The sequence below is a fragment of the Triticum urartu genome, chromosome 2A (genome assembly GCF_056163025.1).
Source record: "Triticum urartu cultivar PI428250 chromosome 2A, HENAU_Tu73, whole genome shotgun sequence".
NCBI classification, from domain to species: domain Eukaryota; kingdom Viridiplantae; phylum Streptophyta; class Magnoliopsida; order Poales; family Poaceae; genus Triticum; species Triticum urartu.
Window position 1 is genome coordinate 767,459,185 of NC_141874.1, and position 22,091 is coordinate 767,481,275.

The window sequence follows — 22,091 nt, forward strand, 5'->3', positions numbered from 1 at the left end:
TGAGTCACACCCAAGATAACTTCCCTTCCTCCCTGCCTCCTAGTCGTAGCCACGAATCATCCATCAGGTTACTATTTACAACGCCGGACCATTCCACGGCCAAAACATTACGAGCCTATAACAATACGAGGGTGGCAGTTCAGTCACACCTCAGTGACCGACTACTAACAAATGACTAGTCCAGTGCAGCAGCAGTTGCTTCAATCTCAGAGTTATAGGCTCTGATCATCCAAGCAGATCACTTCAGGCGCCCTCCCTCTGGACATCATCGACGACGACTCTGGAGAGGACTCGATCACCGTCAGCTTCTCGTCCAGATCGTGTATCTGCTTCTTCAGCTTCTCCCCACGGTCAGGCAGCCTAGAAACCAGCGTCTGCACAAGTTGTTGATTCTTCTCAGCAAACTATGTGATAGACAAACAAACACACTGCTCCCTCCCATATTTGCAAGACAACATACCGTGTTCGAAAGGGTTTGCGACAGACGGTTAATTTTTGCCTTGATTTCCTCGGGGCTTTCTGAACTTGTAGTGCTTGCAGAGTATGCTCTTGGAGTGAAGTCCTTTGGCTTGAAAGCATGGGCAGCGCTGCGAGAAAATAGAGTCAGGTTGAAGTGCCGGTTCCACTCACTCGATAGTGAATACTAGAAAGATTGACAAGGCTTACCCGTTGGCGACATAGTCCATCGAGGATGCCTTGTTGTACTGCCTGGCCATCATCGGCATGGTTGGGTGCTTGCTGCACACAAGAACATCAATTAAGGTTAGACAAGGCTTGGAACATGACTGCTAGTGCTAGCTAAATAAAAATGAGCAACCAGAAGCAGCAACATTGCCATGTGTTGAAAGGCTGCAACACTAACCTCTCCATAGCTTCAGGCTCCAACGAAGGCAAGACTGCTGTTTTGGAAAATAGGAGGCTGTGATGGCTTACACCCGCTATCCCTTGTCGCTCCAGAAACTCTATGTGCTCCCTCAGTGACTCATCCCTGAAAATTTCAGTACAGGTAGGTGAACAAACATCTCAAAAGAGAGCAAGAATGATCACTAACATTTGCTATCAGGGAACTAAATTCACTGTTATCATAACTTTAACTAAAGCCTTCAGTATATCAACATTTCTACATAACTCATAGAGGAACCTCGACATTTTGTACATGTTCTGACATATTAATACCACATAATAATCAAAAGCAGTTACTTGTATTTCAAGTCTATGATAAAATGTACAAAACCCACATTGTGTAAATGAAGTGCCGGCATCAACTATCCATACAGAGCATTTAAAGGCCACACGGCAAACAAACTTTTCAAAGTATCACTTGGTCAACTTATCAAGGTCAAAGTAACTCTGCCATAACTAATAGAACAAAAAATATATCTTACATGACAAGTTGCTGTCCATGCTCTTCTTGCAATTGCTTTTGTGTAAGGGAAACATCAAAGCCTTGTTCTGGCAGACTAAAGAGCTCTTGAATGTCCTGAAGATATGCGAAGAAATTAGCCATATTATCCAGTAGGACATCCAGAAAGCATCGACAATTAACAGATTTCGTCAAGGAAATGGAAAGTAAGGGTCTCAGGATCATCACCCTCTTGCTGAAGTAGCGTGTTTGTTCTTTCTGCTCTGTGGCTGTTCTAAACAAGGCTCCCTTGAAAACCTGGGAAAAAAGGGACCATGCGATTCAAGGAAGGGGAGGTATAAAACTTAAAGCTAGAGGTGTTGTCTGAAAAACATTGGAGTAAAAGATTCTAGATCATATTTGAACCTGCAATTTATATATCTTTTCTTCAATGGTTCCAGACGTCATCAAGCGGTATACTATCACATCTTTGGTCTGACCAATTCGATAAGCACGATCCACACTCTGATTGTCCGTACTGTAAAAGGAAGATTGGTTAAGGAAAAAAATAGTTGATGTATGAAGCATTACATAAAACCAAAGGACAATCAATTGATCAAGAAGTGCACTGTCCAGGTACCTTGGATTCCAAGCAGGATCAACTACGATGACACGAGCTGCCTTGGTGAGTGTAAGTCCCAGCCCACCAACTTGTGTGGTCAGCAAAAATATTTGTGCTCCAGGACCCTCTTGGAAATCCTGGAGATACAAATCATAATAAGTAAGCAACATAAAAGATGAAGTTAAGTCCATGGTAGAACACAGCACAAGAAAAGAGATGCGTGAATATTAACCTTCACTATCCGTTCCCTCTCAGCAATCTTGGTAGTACCATCAATGCGTAAAAACTTGTAGCTCTCCAGTAATATAGCTTCCTGTTGCAATAGTCAAATATGTCAAAAGTAAACAGGTCAAAGTAGGTAAGATAGGCCAAACTTGTAGCCTTCCAATAATGTAACTTCCACATTTCAAACATGATGATGATGGACAAAATCAACAGAATTTGGGTGCAGATAGGGCAAAGAATAGATGCTGTTAGACACAATTTGATCCCAGCAGTAGATAAAAATGTCAAAAGCAAGTAGTCATGCTAAAGATCATTTTATCAGAACATTTGAACTCAAGCAGTTGTACTATTATTACTTGAATGATCTGGCTCTTATTGAACAGGACTTGGACAGGAGGACTTGAATTATCGTGTTATCAGAAAGTGACTCTAAGCTGAATGTGCATACATTTTAATTCATTATGTCTACGAAAAACACGGTCTTTTACTCTACTTACAGAGTTCATCATGTATGTCCGTATGTGGAAATACAAAAGCAATAAAGGATGGAAGTCAATAACTATGCTTTGAATACAATATCAAAAGAAAACGACATGCACTGAAAAGCAAACAAGAACAGACCTGAATAAGGTTTAGCATTTTGCGTGTCTGGGAAAAGATAAGGACATGGTGTCCCTCTTCAAGAAGTTTCCGCTGCAACATAAGATACGAACCACTTAGTTTACGTAACAAATACTCCATCTGGTTTACAACTTTTAGGGAACTGAAGAGAGTACATTTCTACCAGCTACTACATGCATTCATAAAAAAACACTTACCAACAAGGACATGATGAAAATTAATTTGCATGAGACCTCCTCGCCGACTTGCAGCGCTTGGTCATCATGAGCCATGTCTGCAAGGTTCATGGCCATTTTCTCTACCATACCCATATCCTTGTTATCCAACATGCCTTCCATGCCTTCCAAGATGCCCTCAGCAGCTCTCTTGGTCAATATCAATGGATGGTCGCATATTTTCTTCAATACCTGTTGAAGAACAAGAAAACAATGAATGATGAAGAGACTGACAAGATAAATAAGGGCAAAAGAATAAAAATGTCCTCAATTCTATATACATGCCTTATACTTTGACAGAGGATCGCAAAAACAAAAGCCATATTTTGAATTTGAGTGGGTATATGATGAGCATAACATGAACAAGAACTGAAGGAGTACATGAAAGCAATAAGAGGACAGATAAAGGTGGACAAGATCGGTGCAAAGAAAAGGCCTTGACACTGATGCTTACCGTGATTGCAGCCAATGGTGATCCTTGCATTGATGAATGAACAAGATCGCTGTTCAGAAAAGCTTCATATAGTTGCCTCTGCACCCAAAAGAAAGACAGGTCAAGATTATCATTGGCCAATTATTCAACCATTTTTACATTCAATTTACACCAGAATTTGTACCTGGCAAGCTGTTAACCTCAGCCAAACAATTAGCTCGTTCTTCTTGGAAAGTTTTTTATCATCTGCCGAACCAGTATCAAGGAACACTTCACTTTTCATACGACGCAAGAAGTATGGCTTTATACGCTCCCTTAATGCCTACAAAGAGTATTCAAGTACCAAACAAGAAAACACATATTATAACAAGTTTAGTACGACAGACTTAGAGTGATAATCTGGAAGGATGAGTGACATTTCAACAACAAAATGCAGCAAACTGAGATGGATTGATCTAAATGGCTTGTCATCATCTCATGGCTTAAACTAAAAGTGGACACTAATTGGTCTGGAATTTGAATGCAGCTTATACACATTGCTTCCACAGGTTAAATCAGAGATGAATTTACCACTTTGCTAATATATTGGATACAGTTCGTGTAACATAAAACACAGTTGATGCCCAACTTGTAATTTATCAGCAAAATTGCAAGAACAAAAACTAATGCTTCCAATTCAGGTATATATCAAACACCATAACATAGAGGAACATCTCATATCCAAATTAATATAAACACCAAAAAAGTCAAAAACCATGCAGAAACACTAACATGTTGTCTGACCACAATAAGAGGAACAGGGCTTGGTGTCACCCATCTTTTGGATACAAAAAAAGTATTACCTTTGCAACAGTTGAGCCTGTGTGCTTCTCTCGATTGGTGGCATTCTTGTCATTTCCTCGAATGATAGCCGATTCATATCTTGATTTGAACCTGCCATGTTCTCGACATATAAATAACAGTAGATGGTGCAAAACAATGGGACAATGTTATGTAGGAGGAGAGTACTTACTCGTCCTTATCACCCAAGACCTCCGGGCAACAGAAATAGAAGAGAGCCCACATTTCCTGTAAGAAAACACGTGTTTATTTGCATTGGTAATAAGAGTGCAGAGCATATGGGAGCATCTAGGGCAAGAAGTATTAAGAACTTCAGATAGGCGGTACCTTTAAATTGTTTTGAATAGGAGTTCCACTTATGACGATGCGGTGGACACAAGGTATTTCGAGTAAGCTTTTGGCCCTTTGAGTACTCGGGTTCTTGATAATATGTCCCTCATCAAGAATAACATAGTTCCATAACTTGCCATCCTCGTCTTCATCAGCATCATTATATGAGTCACCTCTGATCAGCTTGTCATACTTCCCTTCCACATTGCCATTGTAGAAGTCACCTCTGATCAACTTGTAATTGTTACGGACGATGTCGTATGTTGTCAGTAGGATACCACCCTCCTGTAGAAGAGATAAGGAGTTAAAATAGCTGCCATGATTCATTAAAATATGTTTAGTGATAAGATATTCTTCAAAATAGCTAATGCGAAAATGAATATCTGCCAATTCCCAGATATTGCAAATTTCAAAACAGAAGAAGCCAAGGTAAGAATGGTTATGTTAAGAGTAGGAAAGCAGACCTTGAATGCATATTGAAGCTCAGAGTTGCGAACATTTACACTGGCACCAGAGTAACTGTTGAAACAAGAAGGAACAAATTAGTGCTAATTGACAGGATTTGACATCAAGCAAGTTCAGGAACAATAATATGTAAGAGCAGATCTTACTCCCTAATCTTATGTTTAAGGCCGACAACTGAAAGTTCCTTCGTCCAATGAGTGAGAAGTGTCTTAGGCGCAACCACCAACACTCTCTTGATTAAGCGGCAATGGAATAATCCAGCCAGGAAGGCAGAAACCTGCAAGATAGAAGTAAGGATGCAAGTATTCGTCAGCAAATTGCAGTCACATTAGACCACTTCATATTCATACTATACTGTGGCTGAAGGAAACAAGTGCAGATGAACTTTGTGGCAGAGAGCTAGCTAGGAAAGAACTATATATGAACATACAATCTACTCTTCTGTCTGATGATGATTTCTTCCAGTTCCACAAATGCAGAAACTAAAGGGCACAAAGGATGCAGGTGCTCAAACAAATTATGTACCACTACTACCAAGAATAAACATGAATGCGTTTGCTGCAAGAAAAGAAAAACATGAAGGTATAGACAGCAAATCCTCGCAGCATTATAACGCCATAATACATAAGGTACACACAGCTCCAATCAATAGTTATAATTCTGAGAACTGAGATACTTAAGGTCATCACAATACCTAAAATCCATCAATTGTAGCACTAGATACTCATTTGATCCTTGCTCTAACCAAACAATAACTAACAGGATATGAATCACTGAAACTGGAAACAGAATGAAGTAAGGTGTTAAACAGACAGACCTGCATGGTCTTGCCGAGACCCATGTCATCCCCAAGGATCCCTCCAGTTCCCCGGCAATGCAGAACCCAGAGCCACTTGAGGCCCTCGCGCTGGTGGGGGTACAGCATCTTGAAAATGCTTCCTGGGAGCTTGTACGGCTTGACCATTTTGCCGCACCCGGTGGGCTCCATCTTGAAGTCCTCTGTTTTCTCCCAGCCAACATCCTTCCCCGCATCATCAGCGGCACGGTTCTCCTTCTCCTCACTGACACCGTCTTCGTCTTCATCAAAATCTGCAAAGGATGAGGGCTTTGATGCTGCCCTCTTGCCTGACTTGGCGCCGCCATAAGCACTTGACGCGGTTTTCTTCCCCTTGTCATTGGCATCATCCAGAACACGACGGTCGGTGAAAGCAGAGGCGAATGATAAATCTGGGTCGGGTTTCTCCACCTTGACTTCCCTCTTGACCACCACTGTGGGTTTGCTGTTCCACTTGGCACTGGTCTCCTCCTCAGCACCAAGATCAGAGAAGTCGAATGGTGAATCTGGGACTTGTGGTTTCTCCTGCTTGATTTCCTTCCTGACCGCCGCCGCCGTGGCTTTGCTGTTCCCCTTCTCCACAGACTCCTCCTGAGCAGTAAGATGGGCGAAGGCAGAGGAGGTGAATGATGAATGCGGGACTTGTGGTTTCTCCAACTGGATTTCCTTGCTGACCACTGGCGTGGGTTTGCTGTTCCCCTTGTCGACGGACTCCTCCTCCTCCTCCTCCTGAATAGCCAGATCGGTAAAGGCAGAGGAGGCGAAGGATGGATCTGGGAGTTGCGGCGGTTTGTCCACCTTGACTTGCCTGCGGAGCACCAGCGGCGCCTCATCCTCAGACTCGTCGGAGGTGGAGACATGGCCCTCACCCGATTCCGGCCCCTTGGGAGGCAGCGGAGAGGAGGAGGAGGAGCTGTCGGCGGCGTCGTAGAAGCCGTCGTCGTCCTCACCAGATTTGGGAGGCGGCGGGGAGGAGGAGGAGGAAGAGGCGGCGTCGTAGAAGCCGGCGTCGTCCTCGGCGGTGACGGCGCAGGGGAGCGGGGCCCGGGCCTGCGCGGGGCGGGGGCGGGCCTTGGGCCTGTCGACGGAGAGGGAGTCGAGGCGGGTGGTGAGGTCGTCGAGGATGTCGCGGATGCTGTCCTCGTCCTTGTGGTCGGCGTCGGGGTCGGGGGAGGAGGAGAGCTTGCAGAGGCGGCGGCGGCCGGCGAGCTTGACCTTGCGGTCGTGGGGCAGGGGCGCGTCGGATTGCGGCGGCGGGGAGGGGTTAGGGTTTTGGGGTCGGGTCTGGGTGAAGCGGAGCAGGCGGTCGTTGAGGCCGTTGGGGGTGGGCGGCGGGGCGCGGTGGGGGTCGGGGTTAGGGTTTTGGCGGTGGGCGGAGGAGTCGTCGGCGTCGTCTGAGAGGGCGTCGGAGAAGAAGTCGAAGGACGGGGGAGACGCCATGGATTCGACTTGATTGGAGTGTGGATTGGATTGGAATGGGAAGAAGAAGAAGAGGAGGCGGGATTCAAATTTCAACGGGAGTAGAAGTAGATGTGGGGAGAGGAGAGGAGAGGGGATGGGGAACACGCTCACCCGAGGGGAGGGAGAAAACCATAAGCATTACTACTTTTTATTTATTGTTATAAATTTTATTTTACGGAACAATAAATAAAAAGTAGTAATGCTTATGGTTTTCTCCCTTCGCGGTGCAGTTTCCTCCTGCAAAATCGCATCCACTCAGATCATTTCGATGGGATTATATGTGTTGTGGTGCGCCCAACCGAAATTCGATAAAGGACCACACTCCTTCCGGAATAACTATGATTCAAAAGGACCATTCAAAGACTTTTCCCTCGCATTTTCATATGTATTATTTGTTATGTGATCTCATTCAGTCTGTCACAACATCCAATCGAAACTGTAGACATGAAAAATCACTGCGTTAGGATGGAATATTGTGTCATGATCAATCGTATATGAATCAAAAGCCATGGGACATGTCATAACAATGAAAAGCACTGCGTTAGGATGAAACTAGTATTGATCTGTGAGGCCAGTCTAGATCTCGCCAGGAGTAACGGCCAATGGCGAGTGTGTCTGGGCGTTACATGAACTCGGCAAGTACATTACCAAAGGTACTAAGACTAACAACAATTATGGGTAGTATATGGTTAAGTTGAAAGGTTGCAGAAGCAACTAAGCAATGTAAACGGGGGCGCAAACTAGTTGGTCAATAAATGATTCTGAACACTTGCCTACACTCATTCATAACCCAACTGTGTCCTCTTCTTGCTTGCATACTCACAATAGGAGGTAGTAATGGACGCACACGGTCGAGCAAGTCTTGTTTATTAGTTGGACTTGTCTACGTCTGGCATTATAAATTTCAGAGTCGCATGTAACCGCAGACATGGCTTTCAGGATTTTTTAACCCTGTAGAGGTGTTTCCAACTTACCATTACAAGTTCGGTATGCATACCCCATTCCTCCAAGTTTAGGGGCGTGAGAACCACCGTGTAAACAAGTTTCTCTATCTTATGTCAAACTAATCCAGTGTTTCTGATGTATATGAAAAATATATACAAAATATTAATCATGAATTTGAAAAATGAAAAATTTACAATGTGAATGAAAAAGTAGGCATAAAAAAATACAAGTTTTTAGAAAATGCTAATCATGTATTGGCAATATGTTAAACGTGCATATAAAAACTGTTCCTGCTCTATGCAAAAAAAAAGTTATAATGTGTATGGAAAAAGTAGACATCCAAAAATATATGTTTAGAAAAAATGTTAATTATGCCTTAGAAAACTATTAAACTTATGTACCAGATGTATAAGAAAAATATATGTTGTGTACAAAAAATAGACATCAAAACATATATTTAGAAAAAAAAATCTTACTCATATATATGAAAATTGTTAAACTCATATTAAAAACAGTTTTAGATGTATACAAAATATGTAAAAAATATGAAAACAAAAAATATACAATGACATCAAAACATTTATTTGAAAAGAATTATAATCATGTTTTTGAAAAATGTTAAACACATATTAAAAAACTGTTTTTGACATGTACAAAAAATATACAATGTCTAACAAAACTGTACACATGTGTTAAAAAAGTAAAGGAAAAAAACAAAAGAAAACCAAATAAAGAAATGTAAGAAACCAGAGACAAAAAGGAAACAAGAAAACCCGAGAAAAACGAAGAGAAAAGGAAGAAAACAAAAAATCTGTACAAACAAAAGAAAGCTAAAGTTAGTTCAAAGAAAACAAAAAAAATCCCGAAGAAAACCGGTGAAAAATAAAAAACAAAAGAAAACGAAAAAACAGAAAAAAGACGAAGAAAACCTACAATGCGCGAACTAACAGGGAGCGAGTCATATGCCGGAAATTCCTATTTGCCGCTTGCTGCAGCAAGTAGCCAGATCAACCAGGGTTTAGATGGGCCGGCCCGTTCAAATGTTTGAGCGATTCCAGTTTTGGGAATCTTCTAGGTGGTTCCCGGTCGGTTTTTCTGGTTCTGGGAACCTTCTAGGAGGTTCCTGAACAGGTTTTTTTTAATTTACTTTTTATCCTTTTTGTTTCTTTTTCTGTTTCTTTTTATTTTTCGTTTTAAATTTTTCTTTTGTTTTTCTGTTTTCTTTTCTTTTCTTTGCTCTTTTATTTTCCTTTTTCATGTTTCTTATTTTGAAATTTTCAAATATTTATTCAGAATTTTATAACACGTTTCTGTTTTCAAAATTTGCTCCCAATTTTAAAAAATGTTCAGGAATTTAAAAATGTTCTCATTTCAAAATTGGGATATATATTTTTTATTTTTCTCTGGTTTTCTTCGGTTTTTGATTTTCCTTTTTATAGTTTTCTTTGTATCTTTCTTTGATTTTCACTAGGTTTTTTTGGTTCATTTCTATTGTTAGTTAGTTCTCTAACACATATCTAATTTTTACACACATTGCACATTTTTTGTATACACCAGGAACATTTTTTATACACGTTTCACATTTTTCAAATACATCATTAACATATTTAAAATAATAATTTGATGTATACTTTTATATTTTTTTCATACACATTGTACATTTTCATTTACAGATAAAACATTTTTATATAAGTTTTACATTTCTAAAATACATTATTAACATTTTTTCAAATACTTGTTTTGAACATTTCTTCGAATATATATTAAAAAATTCAAATAAACATACAAATACTTTTTGAATGATACAAATTTTTTAAACTAAGTTAACATTTTATTCAAATTAAATTATTTTTTAAAATGTCACAAACATTTTGTTTGAGACAGGTGAACATTTTTCTAAATGTAACATACATTTCTTTTTGAATGGTGTGATTTTTTTAGGTACACAGACATTTGCTTGATATTGTATAGTGTTTTTTAAAAGAATGCCACTTGCGTTTTTTTGAATTGTTGAAAAGTATCGAAATATCACCTACATTTTTTAATGGTACAAACATTTTCTAAAAGTCGAGCAAATTTATTTTAACTGCATTTACATTTTTCAGATGTGCGATGGACAGTTTTAAAATTTAAGTAAACTATTTTTTTCATAATATATGTATTTAGTATTTTTCAAAATATAAACAAAAGAAAGAAACGCGCCCGGCATTAGGATGATGTGACCACGTGGTTACTAGGTCGGCCACCTACCAGCTCCCTGCAGGGCAGCGTGGTCTACTATCTCGCACGAAGCGAGACATGGCTACACCTGAGAGACACAGCCACCGGCATGGATGAAGCTGCCTTGTATGCATTGGGGTCAACTGACCCCAATGAAATTAGAAAAGCCTTCTCTAATTTAGTAGTAATCGCTGTTCATTTAAAGAAGATGACCCCACTGTTATAGACATGACCCCATCAAATTTTTTTCTCTAGCTTCGTCCCTGGCCACTAGGGCGGCGAGTATACCACACGTCCACATGGGGCAAGGCCATTTAGAAACACGAGTCATGGAGAAGCGGCGGCCCAAATACTCCGCCTTGATGGAGGAGACCATGTTCTTAGAGAGGCAGCACAGGGACCCGATCGTCTCCCTCACCCCCAGGGTTTTCGTCTGGAAGTGACGACAAGAAGAGGAAAGAGAACTTTGAAGGGTCGCTGGGAAGGATTACATGGCCGTCAAGGCCGCGTCGTCCGTCCAGGTCCAGGCGCAAGTCTAAGAGAAGAAGACAGAACCCACCTTTCAGCATTCTAGGAGCGACTAGACAAAGGAACAACTCGGGAGATAATTATGTGGTGCAGGATATGCGGGGCTAGGTGGCAACGATGATGAGCGACATGTGATCTATTCGGTGATCTTTTGCGATATCAGTTTGTGTGATTCTCCTTCATAGATCACCGTTAGAACCGAAGCTGTGTTGCCCCTGTGGTGGGCGACTGGGTGGTTGACATGCTTCATAATGTGGCTTTACATGGCTCTCTGCGAGTTGGGCTGGGTCGATGGTTGTCTGTGGCGACGTCACTTGCACGAGAAAAGTGATGACAATGACGCCAATGTGCAACCTTGATGAGGCTTTCTTTGTAGTGGTGTGTGTGTGTGGTGGGGGGCGTATCTTGTGTTTGTCACTCAGCGGGTTTTCTCCCGGTTTTTGATTGATTGAGTGGGCAACTCTCTTCTTCCTAATTAATGGACGAGTCAAATCTTTTCTACTTCCATTTTGAAAAAAGTGAGAGAAACCAGTTCTTTTTAGCTGAGAGAGAAAAAAAACTCCTTTTTAATGGGTCACAGAGAAAAATAGCTAGGCTCTTGTCCGAAAACCATCAAGGGTGCTTGGAGCACATGCTCCATTTTTTAAAAAGTAGTATAAAAATGATGGTGATCATCCCAAAAACCAAAAACATATCACATGTTGAAAAGTGAAATTAAATGCCAGATCCCTGATGTCATGAAAATCACCATTCATTTGTAGGGTGTGCAAAAAAACTGAAACACCTTTTTTTCAAAAGTATATTAATTTGGTACCCTGACTTCCCATTTCCTTTTTATTTTTCACACATACCACAAATAAATGAAGGTTTTGATGAAAAAATTGCCGGCGGACAGCTCACTTTAACATCTAACAGTTTCAAAGAAGAAAAATGGTGTGTAGACTAAAAAAAAATCTACACAACATTTGTCTTCTTTGAAAATTTCTAGCTAAATATTACTAAAATTCCTAAAAAATGACGAGGTTTCAACATCGAAAAAAAAACAATCCTAAAATAGAGGGCCCGGTGCATAAATCTGGAGTTGTGGATTCAAACTCTGGACCGGCCCAAGGTGGAATCTACTGGGCCATCTGAGGCGGGTTAGTATACACAAGGAGGCGGCAAGGTGATGGCAAGCTCTCGACCAGAATAAAGCTAGAGAGAGCCATGGCCACCGGTGGCAGTCCGAAACACACACACATGTCATGGAGAAACGGCGGGCCGAGTGCTCCGTCCTACGGTGATGGAGCAGATCATGTCCCTGCAGAAGGACCGCATAGACCTGCTTGCCTCCCTCACCACATGCATCTCTATCCGAAAGGAGCAGCTACGCACTTCGCACTTCGCACACTACACACCTGATACCATCTCACCCGCTTCTGTTGTCGCCGGGAGCGCCTTACAGATCTACTCCATCGCAATCCTTGCACTAAATGGAAATCTGAGCTAGCCACTCAAAGTGTATGGAGTGGTCGTTGTTTGAGATACCGCGGAACGCAACCACAACATTCTCTTCTATAGGTCAAGGCCTTACTACCAAGAACTCACTAAAAGGGTAGGCATTGTGTGCGTGTTTTCAGATTTCTCATCATTTTTCTTAGTCCCTTGCGATAAGGTACTTTTATTTAGGAGGAAAACCATTGCGATCAAGTCTAACCATACGATGATGCTTGCTGCAGGAGCCTTTCTTACGCTTGACTGGTCCGTCCCGTGCGATCGTAACTCTCGACCCTTTTGACTTTGAAGTTGAGCTCACAATAAAAGAGGGAGCAAGTCCCAAGATAGTGATTTGATTAGTCTTACCAAGTGTTATGACGGTATAGATGATACCTCTCTCAGGTTTGACAACTATCGGTGCACAACGGTGTTAAGACTTCATCAACTTTCAACAACGGTCTACGCCACCATCGTTGGTGTTCGTGTTGTTGAAGGGAGATGGCCTTTTAGACATGGATGCCGAGCTGCTTGCTTTGGTGTTGTAGATGCTATAGGTTCCACTTCCAGGGAAGTTGTGTTGCTTGATTGTGGTGGTAAATAAATGCATAAAGGATCTATTGGATACCTTCGTCTATCAAGGAATGTTGTTTCCGCAGAATCACATGCAAGATTGAAGGTTATCATACAAGCCTACTCAAAATCTGATGGTAAAGCTCAAGAGAGTCAGGTTTATATCCCTGCCCAAAAATGCCAAACAAGCCATCATCGATGTTCACTCGACAAGTGTATGAGCTAGGTACGATGGATTGCCTAGCTGTAGAGCCTTGAAGAATATGTTTATGAGCTATGTACGATGTTCAACTCACATGTTCCATATGATAAAGCCAAATATTCATGTTCCAATCGAACAAGATATATTTTCTAGGAATATAAATACAAGAGTATTTAAGTAGGAGGTCTTCTAGACAAAGTACAACCTAATTAAAGTTACAATCCTTTCATAAATGGTAATCACGATGTTCAACTCACATGTTCCATATGATAAAGCCAAATATTCATGTTCCAATCGAACAAGATATATTTTCTAGGAATATAAATACAGGAGTATTTGAGTAGGAGGTCTTCTAGACAAAGTACAACCTAATTAAAGTTACAATCCTTTCATAAATGGTAATCGTGCTATAATAATATTTTATCTCTTTTAGTTCTATCTGTGTACAGTACATATTTCTAACCAATTTTCAAGAGCTATATGGTTGTATGCTATTCATGATGCCTTTGGATGTGTGAACATGTATCACAGTAGGATGCTTATGTCATGCTTGATGACACAACGACTAGGTTTCAATGTGCTTTACCATTACTATCTTATGGCCACGGTTAATTCTTATGTATGTATTATTGTTTCCAGTGATTAATACTTGGCTACACGAATTTGAACATTTGTGTGGAGGTGAACATATGGTCATGTCAATACACTATTGGCTAACAAGTGTACTAAGGTTATTTCAGTGCTCTTACAAGCAAACCTAACTACCAAGTAGAGGAATAAATGCACGTTAGAGCTAAATCTCTGTATGTTTGTTCAATAATGTATTTGTTCCAACATTTCAAATGTAAATATCAATATTCCATCGATCCCTAACATCAACATTTCAAATGTCAATGTACGTATCTGTTCAACACTTCAAGCCATATTTCCTTCCCATTCATCCAATGTATGTTTTTCATCTGGTCTGATCATGAAAGGAAGAAATTCTCACCGTAAGGCACGGGGTATCATCAAGTATTAGGTAATGAATTAGGTACTAATACAAACTCTAATATGAAATAGGACACATAGAAGAGTCTCATGGGCTCCACATGCCCTAACCATGCCCCTACTGAGGGAGTCCTGGATTAGGGGGTGTTCGGGTAGCCGGACTATACCTTCAGCCGGACTCCAGGACTATGAAGATACAAGATTGAAGACTTCATCCCGTGTCCCGATGGGACTTTCCTTGGCGTGGAAGGCAAGCTTGGCGATGCAGATATTCAAGATCTCCTACCATTGTAACCGACTTTGTGTAACCCTAACCCTCTCCGGTGTCTATATAAACCGGAGGGTTTTTAGTCCGTAGGACAACTTCATCATACAACAATCATACCGTAGGCTAACTTCTAGGGTTTAGCCTCCTTGATCTCATGGTAGATCTACTCTTGTACTACCCATATCATCAATATTAATCAAGCAGGACGTAGGGTTTTACCTCCATCAAGAGGGCCCGAACCTGGGTAAAACATCGTGTTCCTTGCCTCCTGTTACCATCCGGCCTAGACGCACAGTTCGGGACCCCTACCCGAGATCCGTCGGTTTTGACACCGACATTGGTGCTTTCATTGAGAGTTCCTCTGTGTCGTCGCTTTTAGGCCCGATGGCTCCTTCGATCATCAACAACGATGCAGTCTAGGGTGAGACTTTTCCCCCTGGACAGATCTTCGTCTTCGGCGGCTTCGCACTGCGGGCCAATTCACTTCGCCACCTTGAGCAGATCGAAAGCTACGCCCCTGGCCATCAGGTCAGGTTTGGAAGCCTAAACTACACGGCTGACATCCCCGGGGACTTGATCTTTGACGGATTCGAGCCACAGCCAAGCGCGCCGCACTGTCTCGATGGGCATGATATAGCTCTGCCGCCGAACAGCGCCTTGGAGGCCGCACACGCATCGGTTCCGACCATTGATTCGGAGCCTACTGCGCTGATCGAGGATCAGCGGTTGGACGCTGCCTCAGGGGCTGCGATCCCAGAGGCGATCGAGCCGAACTCCAGCCCCGCACTCCGCATGGCCCGTGACTCTGAGGAGCCGGATTCCTCTCCGAACTCCGAGCCCCCCGCGCCCCCGCCGATCGAATCCGATTGGGCGCCAATAATGGAGTTCACTGCCGTGGACAACTTTCAGCACTCGCCCTTCGGCGACATCCTGAATTCTCTAAAGTCTCTCTCTTTATCAGGAGAGCCCTGACCGGACTATGGTCAGCAAGGTTGGGATACGGATGATGAGGAAATTCAAAACCCACCCACCACCCACTTCGTAGCCACTGTCGACGACTTAACCGACATGCTTGACTTCGACTCCGAATACATCAACGGCATGGACGACGATGCAGGAGACGAGCAAGAACCAGCACCTGTAGGGCGCTGGAAGGCCACCTCGTCATATGACATATATATGGTGGACACTCCAAAGGATGGAGATGGCGATGGAACAGCAGGGGACGATACCTCTAAGAAACAGCCCAAGCGCCGGCGTCAGCGGCGCCGCTCTAAATCCCGCCAAAGCAAAAACAGTGATTCCGGCACGGGAGATAATACTACTCCGAATAGCGCCGAAGAACACCCCCTCCAACAAGATTCAGCACAGGAGGACAGAGAAGCCAGCCCTCATGAGAGGGCGGCGGACCAAGAGGTTGAGGACGATAATTATACGCCCCCCTCCGAAGACGAGGCAAGCCTCGACGACGACGAGTTCGTCGTGCCAGAGGATCCCGTCGAACAAGAGCGTTTTAAACACAGGCTTATGGCCACGGCAAGCAGCCTCAAGAAAAAGCAGCAACAACTTAGAGCTGATCAGGATTTGCTAGCAGACAGATGGACTGAAGTCCTTGCGGCCGAAGAGTATGAACTCGAACGCCCCTCCAAGAGTTACCCAAAGCGCAGGCTGCTACCCCGACTAGAGGAGGAAGCACCTACATCACCAGCGCATGACATGGCCGACCGGCCACCTCGTGGCCGCGACAGAGAGGCCTCTTGGCCTTCCACTCAAGCCATGCCCTGACGCCGCATCAAGCATACTAAGGCACGGGAAAATGCGCCCGACCTGCGCGACATACTTTCGAGTCCCCGTGGCCTTCTTCTTCTTAGCCTTCTTCTCCGGCACCACATAAGGTGCCGGAACCAGCAGCTTCACTAGGAGAGCAGGGGCTGGGTCTTCGGGTGAGGGAGCCGGACAGTTAATCAGTCCGGATTGCACCTGCCAATCCTGTCAAAGGTGAGGGAGTTTAGATCCCGCATAGAGTCAAACTATGAAGAAACTTAACATCCTGTAAAAGATGAAAATATTTTACCTCGCCAGCAGGACGCTGCGAGCTGAATCCGCGGTCCTCGGAGGCGGATGCGGGAGCCTCGGCGCCTTTGGTTAGCCCCTTCCAGGCATCTTCGTACGTCATGTCGAAGAGCCTGCTCAGAGTTCGGTGCTGCGCCGGGTTGAACTCCCACAGATTGAAGTCCCGTTCTTGACACGGAAGGATCCGGCGGGCGAGCATGACCTGGACTACGTTGGCAAGCCTGAGCTGCTTGTTCACCAGGGACTGGATGCATTTTTGCAGTTCGGTCACCTCTTCTTCGTCTCCCCAAGACAAGCCCGTCTCCTTCCAGGACGTGAGCTGCGTAGGGGGTCCGGATCAAAATTCAGGGGCTGCGATCCACTTCGGATCACGTGGCTCGGTGATGTAAAACCACCCTGACTGCCACCCCTTCAAGGTCTCCACAAAGGAGCCCTCGAGCCATAGGACGTTGGCTATTTTGCCCGCCATGGCACCCCCGCACTCCGCTTGGTTGCCATGCACCACCTTTGGCTTGACGCTGAAGGTCTTGAGCCAGAGGCTGAAATGGGGGTGGATGCAGAGGAAAGCCTCGCACACGACGATAAACGCTGAGATATTGAGGATGAAGTTCGGGGCCAGATCGTGGAAATCTAGGCCATAGTAGAACATGAGCCCGCGGACGAATGGGTGGAGAGGAAAACCCAGTCCGCGGAGGAAGTGGGGAAGAAATACTACCCTCTCATGGGGCCTTGGGGTTGGGAGAAGCTGCCCCTCCTTAGGAAGCCGGTGCGCGATGTCCTTGGACAGGTATCCGGCCTTCCTTAGCTTTTTGACATGGCTCTCCGTAACGGAGGAGACCATCCACTTGCCTCCCGCTCCGGACATTGTTGGAGAAGGTTGAGGTAGGAAGTGCGGGCTTGGGCGCTAGAGCTCGGGTGCGCAGAAGATGGATGGGCAAAGGAGGAAGAAGGCGTAGGTAAAAAGGTGGATCCATATCCCCTTATATGGGCGGATGCGACTGTGCGTCCCCACCAGCCTAGTAAAACTCGCTTGCCCAGCGCCGTGATAAATGGCGCGGTTGGGTTACCCACGTCCGTATTGATGAGAATCCCGTAAATGGGGGACACGATCTCTGCTTTGACAAGACGTGCCAAGGAAACCGCCTCGCAAAACACGCTGAGGTGGAAGAGTGAAAACGATTCGAATAGAGGCTTGGCCGTAGTGTGATGTCACGCTGCGGAATACGTCAGCAGATTAGATTTGTGTTAATATTATTCTCTCCATGGCAATGCGTGGAAACTTATTTTGCAGAGTCGGACACTACTCTTGGTGTTTACAAACTTTTATGAAGAATTTGGAGGAGGAACCCGCCTTGCAATGCCAAAGACAATCTACGCGCCGGACTTGTCGTCATTGATGCCTGGTTCAGGGGCTACCGAGGGAGTCCTGGATTAGGGGGTGTTCGGGTAGCCGGACTATACCTTCAGCCGGACTCCAGGACTATGAAGATACAAGATTGAAGACTTTGTCCCGTGTCCGGATAGGACTTTCCTTGGCGTGGAAGGCAAGCTTGGCGATGCGGATATTCAAGATCTCCTACCATTGTAACCGACTTTGTGTAACCCTAACCCTCTCCGGTGTCTATATAAACCGGAGGGTTTTTAGTCCGTAGGACAACTTCATCATACAACAATCATACCGTAGGCTAGCTTCTAGGGTTTAGCCTCCTTGATCTCGTGGTAGATCTACTCTTGTACTACCCATATCATCAATATTAATCAAGCAGGACGTGGGGTTTTACCTCCATCAAGAGGGCCCGAACCTGGGTAAAATATCGTGTTCCTTGCCTCCTGTTACCATCCGGCCTAGACGCACAGTTCGGGACCCCCTACCCAAGATCCGCCGGTTTTGACACCGACACCTACCCTCGTGGAACCCCTATCCACCTATGATTTCGTGTACTTAACCCTCTTGCACTAGGAGTTTGGTCAATTTTTTCAATATGTGTATCCTGGAGTTTCAGCTTTGTTCTGCTTCAGGCTTTGCCTGCAAGGGTTAAGCAAGATCTAGATGTCATGTCATCATTAAGTTTGTGCAAGGACGCTAACCAAGATTGCAAGAAGAATTACAAGTTATATTAATGGAAGATGTTCATTACGGACATGGATGACACCTGAGGAGTTTGGTCGAGTCAGATAGCATACTAAGAAATTGAGCACCAAAAGGTCCCGACATGTCAGCTGCCCACGTCGTGGTGAGCAAGAGCTTTGGAGGAACAAGCAAGTCCATAGCTAGGATCTCTTTTTGACGAAAAATTCTAAATCATGGTATAAAAAAACTTCAGTGAGGAATTCTCAATTTTAGTTCTCATATGATAAAATTCATGTTCTATACAAACAAATCCTAGAAAATACATTGAGTAATTTTCAGCAGCAATGTATGGAGTATCATCTAGTAAAAGCAAAAGTTGGGGTAATCCAGACAACCCTAGCCCTCCAACCATCCTGCATTCAACCCCCCCCCCCCGCCCCCGTTCATCGACACAACACTCTAATCCCATGCCCAATCGTTCACCTCCCACCCCTTCATTCGCAGTTGCCTCGACAACTTCAACCGGGGATCCTGCCGCTGCCTACATGCTTCGTTGCCGCAACATACTTGCGCATACCACCTTCTCTTCTCCTGCTGCTCCCATTGGCACCCTGTCAAAGTTCATCGGTGCCACTAGATGTTTTCGAGGCACCCAATCTTCCATCAAAGTGGCAAGGCCGATGCGTGTCTCTTTGATACATGCACCTTTGCATCACAATTTATAGCATAAAGTTTAATTTTCTTACGTATATTTAATCACCAGTGCACCATTTTACCTTGAGTTCAACTGGGGGTGGGGGGGGGGGGGGGTGGGGGTGAGGGGGATAAAAGGGGGGTACATAAAACATTGAAGTGACATAGGTTGTTTCGGTTCAGATCTGTTTTGGTATATAAAACAGAAAGGCATGTAAAAAAATATGAAAAATTAAACTTTGGTACATATTCATTCTTATAATAGTATTACAAAATTGGTATATATTCATTCTTATAATAGTATTACAAAATTGGTATATATCAAAAATGGGCAGGCTTTTACAAACCTATTATCCACAAGATATATTTTGGTATATATTATAACTCATATAATAGTATTACTATTTTAGCATATAGCAAAAGCAAGGAGGCATTTAATAACCAGTTATCCAGAAGATACATTTTGGCATATATTATAACTTCCCTAATAGTATTAGTGTTTTGATATATATCAAAAACAAGGAGCATTAATAACCAGTTGCCACAAGATATATTTTGGTACATATTCCAATAAACCTTATAACAATATTAGTTGACAATAGGACTCGGATAGAATTAGAAAGAGAACCATGATGACTCAAATATAATATACCTCCATATTTAGGAAGATTCTCTGAGATTTGACAGTGCCTCTATATAATACCACCACAACTACTCACACAGAATGAGAAATATCAGCCATTACGACTATATTGCTATAGGCGGAAAAAGAAATAGGAAACCACCTCTCATGGCACTTATCAAGAACAACACAAATGCCATGTGCTTGGTAATTCTTCTGATGTCTACCACTTTGTTGTCATGCCAGGCAACTGGGAGAAACAAAGGTACACTCAATTGTTTATATCAGTCCAATTATATATAAACATACATACTCCTTAGTTTTCCAGACTGTCTTGAGTAACTTGTGTAATTTATACTACATTTCTAATCTGAGATGGGATGCAATACTTTGTTGGGCGTAGGTACCACTTCACTGATAGATGTGTGTGGAAAATCTCGGTTATGCGAGGATGACACGGCAATCAATATTAATTGGTGCAAGGCTTCATGTCAAATTTCTGGCTACAGTTTTGAAAGAAGCTACTGCGAGAAGAATAATTGCTGCTGCGCGTCCTAAGCGATTAAATGATTTGCCAAAATGTTGTGCTTGTAACATGTGGTGAACTTCAATGAACAATACATGTTGATTTTGGCATGAAGGTGCAACCTCATAATTTTATCAACGATGATGTTATATATCCAAGTTATTTTGATAGCATTTTTTTTCTAATTCAAGTCGCCAAGGAAATTAGGACGACTAATTACTGTATCCTCCTTTGTTTTCTGTTTACAAGCCCCCTTGCCAAAATTCATTTTTCTATCTCAAGATCCATGAATCTGGTGGCAAAAATTCATTTTTCTGTCTCAAGATCCATGAATCTGGGCCAAAATTCATTCTGCTTCACGAATCTGGTGGGGAGCTTCACGAATTGATCACGCGGGACATGCTGTCCACTGGACCGCTTGTGATCCGCCTTAGTTGTGTACTATGCGTACGATAGTTGTATGATTTATGTACGATATCGAATCCATTGGCCTGCTGCCGTTTGGTCCCATGCATGGACGGCTTGATTGACCCTGTCGTACAAATATCACACTCTGTGTCGTATGTATAGCAACACTCTTAACCAAATAAAATGACTATATGCATACACTACTTAGTTGTACTCCCTCCGTCCCATAATGTAAGAATTTTTTTGACTCTAGTGTAGTGTCAAAAAAAATCCTATACATATACTTCACTATATTTGATTTAGACTAATTCTTGATCTGAGTAGCATGCACAATGCATGTTGATATGGGTGTTTTTCCTTGCATGGTGGCATGATGAGGTGACAGTTGCATGTCGAGAGAACAGAAGCTAATGGATTTGAATATGAGTAGCATGCATAGTGCATGTTTTTTTTGAAATTGCATTGCTAATATAGGTGTTTTTCATGATTGGCGGTATGGTAAGATGACATAGTTCTTAGTTGCATGTTTTGAGAATTGGAGTTTTTTTTTTGCAAGCGCGCGTGGGGGGGGGGGGGGGGGGTGATCAACTATTTAGGATGTAGGATATGCTAAATTAAATAGAATCACTGGTCTCGTTTGCTTGCTACTGAATTTAACTTAACCGCTTGATCCTTAATTTCTCAGTTTATAGAGATAAAAAAACACCGAAGAATGCTGAAGGAGGGGCGTCACAAGCTTTGATTAAAGACACGCCGGACTAAAGCATATTGATTAAGTCGGTTCCCGTATGTATGTGTACGTGTCCGACTCTAGCCAAATATATTGATTAATCTATATCTATCTATACCTCTATATCTCTATATCTATACCTACTATTAAAGGGAATATGTATTCTTGGTTTGGTCATAATATTCTTTGTCCCGTGGTATTTTTTTGTTTATGGTGGGACCTACCTAATTTTCGTTCGTCATGGGACGCTGGGGTTAATTTTTACGTTCGTCTGTGATTTTCCAAGAAAAAAGATGCGCTTGTGGGGATAGAACCCAAGATGTCATGTTATACAGTTGACCTAACGAGCTCTAATGGTTATAAAGCAGTGAAAAGTGTTA

The 22,091-nt window shown here is 43.1% G+C and overlaps 1 protein-coding gene across 1 annotated transcript; it reads right to left on the bottom strand.

The window, feature by feature from the left end:
* On the bottom strand, positions 1-7,495 carry LOC125540521 (SNF2 domain-containing protein ENL1). The gene is made up of 19 exons (XM_048704140.2): positions 5,911-7,495; positions 5,240-5,370; positions 5,093-5,147; positions 4,626-4,913; positions 4,471-4,526; positions 4,301-4,391; positions 3,643-3,780; positions 3,480-3,557; positions 3,008-3,217; positions 2,811-2,882; positions 2,197-2,277; positions 1,983-2,101; positions 1,769-1,880; positions 1,592-1,660; positions 1,386-1,480; positions 863-988; positions 667-738; positions 461-587; positions 1-374 (listed from the first exon to the last, which is right to left on the bottom strand). Exons 1-19 carry the CDS (start codon positions 7,366-7,368, stop codon positions 213-215), a joined length of 3,540 nt encoding a protein of 1,179 aa, XP_048560097.2. The 5' UTR covers positions 7,369-7,495; the 3' UTR covers positions 1-212.
* Between the last annotated feature and the right edge of the window lie 14,596 nt (positions 7,496-22,091).